The 7,143-nt window shown below is 44.5% G+C and overlaps 1 protein-coding gene across 1 annotated transcript in view; it reads left to right on the forward strand.

Moving 5' to 3' along the window:
• Nucleotides 1–1,615: 1,615 nt before the first annotated feature.
• nectin1b (nectin cell adhesion molecule 1b) overlaps nt 1,616–7,143 on the forward strand; it is a gene marked incomplete at its 3' end in the record, with an annotated part of 185,891 nt that continues 180,363 nt past the window's right edge. Inside the window, 1 exon segment of the mRNA XM_080504369.1 lies at nt 1,616–2,220. Coding sequence (XP_080360495.1) covers nt 2,169–2,220 — 52 coding nt within the window. The 5' untranslated portion in view covers nt 1,616–2,168.

Consider the following 7,143-nt stretch of genomic DNA (forward strand, 5'->3'; position numbering starts at 1 on the left):
ACAAAACTCTGCCGCACGAGTGCTGACGAGGACCAGAGGGCGGGCCCACATCACGCCTATTTTAAAAATGCTGCATTGGCTCCCCGTTCGCTTCAGGATCGATTTTAAGGTTCTTTTACTAGTTTTTAAGTGTCTTAATGGTTTTGCACCCTCTTATTTATCCGAACTACTTTTATCATATCAACCCTCGTGGACCCTGAGGTCCTCCGGCACCGGCCTTTTAATTGTCCCTCAAACGAGGACCAAGACTCACGGGGAGGCTGCGTTCAGCTCCTATGGCCCCCGTTTGTGGAACAGCCTGCCGGGGAACCTCAGGGCTGCAGAGTCCATTGAGGTTTTTAAAAAAGGGTTAAAAACTCACCTTTTTAATCAGGCTTTTAACTGATTTTATACATGTACGTGTGTATATAGTTATGTATTTGATCAATGTATTTATCTACTTCTATTTATTTATTTATTTATTTCAGATAATTATCTTTATTTTTACCTTCTTTTTTATCTCCAGTGGTTCCTCTAGGGGGCGCTACACTGGTGGTGGCCGGTTTTGCCGCTGGTGGAGCCGTCCCATGGGTTTCCCTGCCCGGGCACCTGGCAGGTCCCCCGCGTATGTGGTGGGATTGGCTTGTCTGCCCGACTGGGGGGGGATCTGTGGGGCGGCGCCCCCTGTGGTCGGAAGTTGTGCCACCCCCAGTGTGGACGGCCCAAATATGTCCCTTTCCTCACCTTAGTCCTCAGTGTCCTGCCATGTCTCCATATCACTAGGCATGTCTTCACCTATGGTGTGTGTCTGCATGTGTGCGTGTGTGTTCACCTGCTTTTTAATCCATCTATTTTGTCTTTGCACTGTTTTTAATTCTTGTGGAAGCACTTTGTGTTGCTTTAAATGTATAAAAAGTGCTATAGAAATAAAGATTGATTGATTGATTGATCATGTTAGTGGCTATGTTGAAATTGGGCTGTACGTGGCCAGGAACCACGATATATTCCCCCACAGTGAGATAGACAAACCTGTAAACGGGTACATTGCACAGCTTTTACGCACTCTTACGCACTGGCCATTATTTGAATATCATCAAAAGTACATGCAAAAGTTGTTTTGTTTTTTTGTTTTTATTTGGGGGGGGGGGGGGGGGGGGTCTTTTGTCGTATGCGCAGTAGCTGCAGGGCTGCCGAAGTGTTTCCAAGCGCTGCACACATTTGCTTTCTGCAGGACAATCCAGGCTCCTCCCTGAAACAACGTCACCCGATCCCGATCTCTCCCAAAGCGTCAGCGATAGTCAGCAGCAGCAGCGCACCGTGGCGGGAGAGAGGCGCGCATAGCGGGATAAAGAGTCTCCGTTGTTTCATCCAAAACAGAACAAGGAGTGGGGAGGGAAAAAAAAAAAATCGAACAAGGAGGGTGCATCTCGGCATTACCTCCAGAGTTTCAACTTCACCGGATTCTTCCGCTGGCTGCAGAGGCAGGAAGAGCCGGGAACTTACGGAACTAACGCAGGGACTGTCCCCACACCTAATCTGCGAGCTGCTGTGTCAGTTTCACAAGCGGAAAAGGAGGGGAGGGAAGATCGCGTTTCTGCGGAGGAACTCTCCCAAGTGTTGGAAAGTTCCCAGCGCAGCATCGATCGAGGACCTCCCGCCCACTTTACCTCTGATCCACAACACTGGGAGAGAGAGAGGGAGAGAGAGAGAGAGAGAGAGAGAGGGAGAGGGGAGGGGAGAGAGAGAGTTGGAGCAGCCGCTGCGGTGGATGGAGCGACAAAGGCTGGATGGTTTCAACTGAAAGAGCCCCTTTCATGAGCAAAAGCCCTCCTTCCCAAAAAGCTTGATCTCACCTCCACTGCAAATCTGCAGCCGCTCGGATCGGATCTCGGGGACCCAGCCCGGTTCTCCCCCAGAGCAAAACTCTGCGCAAACGGAGGATAATCAGACGCGGACGTGAAATTGATGCTTTGGCACGGAGGCGCGCACTGCCGATCCTCCACAAAGTCCCCCGCTGCTCACTGAGGGACGCTGACTAGTTTGGGTGGAAGTGGGATTTTGCAGAAGTTGCATGCGTGGTCTTTGTCGTCTCGAGTGAGCCTCCCCCCCCCCTCCCCTGTCCGTCCACTCTCAGGTTTTTATTTTTTTATTTTTTCTATATCAGACAAGATCCGGATAGTTGCGGTGCCATGGCGATGTGTGTGGGGATATGGGCGCTCCTGATGGCGCTGCACATTCAAGGTAAGCCGACAGAAATCAGCCTTAATACATCATGACCTCTCTCCCTCTGTGTGGATGTTTTGAGACTTGATTTAAATGCATTGATGTGTGATTGCACGGGATGTCTGGCAAAATGTGATGTACAAATGACTGAGAGGGGGGAATTGGAAAATGTTTGTCTCTCTTTGATTTCAATCCTGTTCAAAAAACGAATGCAGAATACTTATTGGGCAGCCGAGTAATGAACTTACCCAGGCAGCAGGCAGATGGCGATGTGTACGAGCCATGTAGGCCAGCAGCAGCCTGCAAGTTTTCCAATATTTCACTGTGAAGGCAACTCAAAGACGAGAGAGCTCTGGAATGATAATTAAAACATGCCATGCCCAGCCTCTTTGTCGTGATGAATGGAAGATGAATATACTAATTACTGTAGCCTTTGTCCGGCTCCTCAACCTTTGGATTCCTTTTATTTTGTGGTTAAGTCCGGATTTTTATTCCTAAATAATAGTGATGACATTTGTCACTGGGGTCATGCTGGTGTCACAAAGCCACATCCAAAGCCTGTATGCTTTGGATGGGTGAGGGCTTTTAGGGCTGTGCTGGTGATTGATTGATGGATAAATGGAGCATATACTTTGTCATTGATTGTCCCAACATTAAAGCTTTCCAAAGTGGGCCTAATCATTCAAACACATGCCTAATAAGCGCGTTTGACACTTATTGAAAGCAGTGTCATTATTGGGGGGTGGTATTGACAGTCTTCTAATTGGAAAACAAAATAGGCCAACAGCATACACGCCATGAAGCCATGCTTCTCTTTGAGATGGGATTTGAAGGTTTAGACTGATGTTTGCTGTTTTGTTTATATCGTGTAAAAGCATGCCCCAAATGCAAGCAGGTCAAGAAAAATCAAGAAATGGCAGATGATGTTTTGATGTCCTCATTTTCTCTGACAGACTGCAGCTTGTAAAGATTTACGTGGCGTGTTGTGAATGTTTTAGTGACCCCTTTTGAGTTTTATGACTCCAGAGTCTTTTCGAGGAAAATATATTTGGAACATCTAATTTCTATCAATCTATATTCCTCTGAGCTTGAGAACAACTAATATGTTGACCTTGCTCGCAGTGGGGGCTCCTCCTGTTGTCATGTGTTCGAGCCTGATTGAATACTTTGATCAAAAGCCCTGTCTGATTTATATTGAGATGATCCCTTTGCTTGTGGAGAAGATCAGGATTAACTGGTTCCCTTGGGATCCACAGTGGAAGTCTTTTGAAGCTGTTTAATCAAGGGAGTGAGAAATGTCTCAAAAAATTGCTCTTAAGGCATCATGGAAACAACTCACTTTGGTTAAGCAGGCACTGTTTTGAAAGTGTGATGAGACATTGTTCAAATCTGCTTTGCCCTGACGTCTTCTTTTAGTGGGGTAAATTATTTAAAACCAAAGTGTTCAGGCATCTTTTAAAAAGAAGGTCTTTTTTTTATTGAAGCAGTTGTTGGGGTTCTTTTCTTTTGACATGCAAAAACAAAGAATTTGGTCTTTAACCCCGAGGTTAAAGTGCATTGCCATAAATGCCCCCTCCTGTCTTTGATGGCCCAATTGATATACAACATGTTCCAGACTTTTCCCTCATTACCAAGGCAGAAACAAGTGGGAGATGCCCTCACAAATGCAAGGAGAGGTGAAGCCTGTTGCAGCTATCCACAGGGGAAAACCATTTGTGTTTCTCATGGTAATAACCATTTGTGAGAAACACAACAGTGCCAAATTCATAAACGGAGGAATATTCCAAGCTGCTCACTGAATAGATTATCAAATAAAAGGAACATTAGGAATAATGGATGTGTGTATGAAAACACCGGCTCTGCTTCTGCGTTCTTATATTAGCGCTTGGTCTCTTCTGTATTCCAGACTGGAATTTAATTGGGTGTGAATTGAGTTAGCAACCAGGTGGTTGTTTATGGCTTGGCTCCATCCTCGGGTCCCGGAGCTCTACAAGCCCATATAGATATCACTATGAGCGGTGGGATAAGAAGATTTTCCGGCTCTAATTCCTCATCTTAGTTGGATGGAACGTTTGGGAAATAAACTGAATGGTGGACGAACATTGACTCTGAATGCGCTATTATTCAGGCTTGGAAATTGTGTGGTGGTGAATTGTAATCTTTGTAGTAACTTGGCAGCGTGGAAGCTAGAAATCACTCGGCTGCAAGCCCTAGTTGTTCAGTCCTGACAGCCATTACATAGTCCCTCTTATGAGCTTCTATTACCTGTTGTAACCTCACAACACTGCTTCCTTATTTTATGGGTTTTCTTTTTTCACCTGTTGGTTATATTAAAGGTTTAAGGTACACTTAATTACCTGAAGTCTATGTGGAAACCTGTCAACAAAGCCTCATTTTGATTTGCAGACGGCCACATGCTTGAGCTGCAGCACTCAGTTGAAGCAATCCAAACTGGACTTTTGTGATGGAAATGCCGTGCTCCTCAGCCGGACTGGCTGAGTGTTTGATTGATTGAGGAGCCGGCGGTTCAGAAGACAATTGCTGGCACGTTCATGAATCGTTCTGAAACAGACGTGTGACGCCGGGCAGTGAAACAGGCAGTGAAATGTTTCCTCTGATATGTTGTAGAAGGAGAACTGCTGGCCTTTGGTACACTGTAATTAGCACTTCGACTTTGAAGAAAAGTGTAATTGCCGTACGGTGGCATTTTGCATGTCATTGGGATGACAGTTGTGATATAATGAAATGGAGAGTGTCACAGTGGGATTGTTGTGCCTTGATGGTTCGAGTGCGAATGCAAATGACTGTGATCCTCGTTCCTTTGGGGAGTCTCCCTTTGGTCCCTGCTGAGGTGATGGATGGGAGAGAGCGCTCCCGAGTCCTGGGAGACTAGCTTGAGGGGAGCTGACAGGAGATTAAGCTTTGCTTTTGCCGTAGGAACTAAATGGAGGCACTTGGGCACTCAAACTTCATCTCGCTCAGCATTGAGCTCATTGTGGTTCTGCTGTCAGCTCTTTAGCAAATCCTTCTCCAAACGTTGCATGAAATGTTTCTGGAAGGGGTACATTCATTTTTGTGTCGGCGTGAGTCGGGGAAATGGAGTGGCCCTTCATTAGTTTCATGACCTGTTCTCAAACAAGTGATTTGTCCTTTGTTTTTGTTTCCATTCAATTTTTTTAAAAATTGTTTCCATCAGTTGATGCAACAGCCACATATCCCTTTTCTTTTCAAGTCCTCTGAATAAAGACTGCATAACAAAGAAGAGATGAATAAAACATGATGATGAGCACTGAACCTGAATAATGGAGAAATTTTGACAAAACGGAGTGTTTCCTGCATACAGGAGACGGCACAAATAGCATTAAAGACAGAATGGATGTTGAATCAGACTCACCTCTACAACTATTTGGAGTGTGCTGTTTATATTGGGGACTTTAGTCAGGGAATGAAGAGAATGTTTTGAGCCTTGAGTGAAGAGCTTGCAGCTTTGGCTCATGTCTCGATGATGATGAAATGGCTCCCTGTTACTGGATGCAGCTATTTTCAAGGAGGGGAAGTTTAGTCAAATATCACAAGTAATACTTTGTCCCAGACACCGGTTGTCTAAGGTTATTACATGGCTTGTTTTGTCAGAACATGCAGTTGGGTATCTTACACAGTGTTTTTGCTTGGTTATTATTGTGTTATCTGTCAGGTGTCTTCCACTGCTTCTTTGCTGTTTTCACACCAGGCAGTGGACATATTGACAGATGGGAAACACGTTTATCAGCAAGCCGCAGCCACAAATTTTATGCTTCGAATCGTTGAAATTCTTCTCTGTTTCTACTCAAATCACAGTATCAGCAAAGTAAGGAAATGGAAATCAATAAAAGGGATCAGGGGTTTGAGCTTTTCTGATTCTACATTTATCTGTCAAGAATCTTTCTTTCTATTTAGCCTCTACTTGTCAAGGGATTAAATGGTTAAATTCCCATTCTGCTCTTGAGAATGGGAATTGAATTGACGGATTTCACTTGTTGCCTATTTTCCTCCCTATTTGTCAGATAGCTGCTACAGCATCTTTGGATAAGCTATTATAGTACTTGAGTGGATGTAAATCGTCTGAGAAGAAAAAAGTAAATAATCTTACATGTTGGAGGAGGATTCTGACAGTCTGCACTGTTTTTTGTGTGACACCATTTTTTTCTTGCCACCGGCTCTCAAGTGTTTCTCTGCATTAGTTCTCCTTCGGGCTCACTTACTATATTTGCAACCTGTAATCAGACATTTCAGACATTTCAGTTAAAATTTTATTTTATTTATGTCTTAACAGGACAGGAAGTGCCATTTTTCTGTCTCTTGGAGCTGTCTTGTGGTGGGAATGCAGGCTTCTCTTGCATCATTTTAATGTGTTTTATGCAGTCATCTTGTATTTTCTGCTTCACTGGTCTCAAAGAAGAAGCCATATGGAAATGCCATTCTTCGATCATTTGGTCTGGGTTTAACAACTGGGGCGTTTAGACAGAGGCTGATCGCGGGGGGGGGGGGGATGAGTGACTGGATCATTCTTGGTTTACCCACAAAGGCTGTGTGCTTCTAAAAAAAAAAAAAAAAAAAAAAGCAGAGTCAATTAGTACGTGCTCCCACCTCCCAGGGTGCTACCGCCCGCACAAGTCAATTTACAACCAGCAGCTGGACTTATGTACCTCCATTCAACTCCAGAGATTGTGGAAACCAGTGACACAACTACCTCCTAAGTCAGAGGATACAGTGGATTATGCTTCATGTCCAGACCTGGCACCCATGTTATCACCCAGTCGAACTTTACTTATTTCTGTACTGTTGATTGCTGTGTTAGATCACCTCTCTGTCCCACTTTTGCATATTCTCTAACATTTACTGTTTGTGTTGCACTCTCAACTCTACTTTGTGAACTAGCTGTGCTCTACTTTCAAAACTTGA

This window comes from Blennius ocellaris (genome assembly GCF_963422515.1).
Source record: "Blennius ocellaris genome assembly, chromosome: 2".
In the NCBI taxonomy this organism is placed as follows: Eukaryota; Metazoa; Chordata; class Actinopteri; order Blenniiformes; family Blenniidae; genus Blennius; species Blennius ocellaris.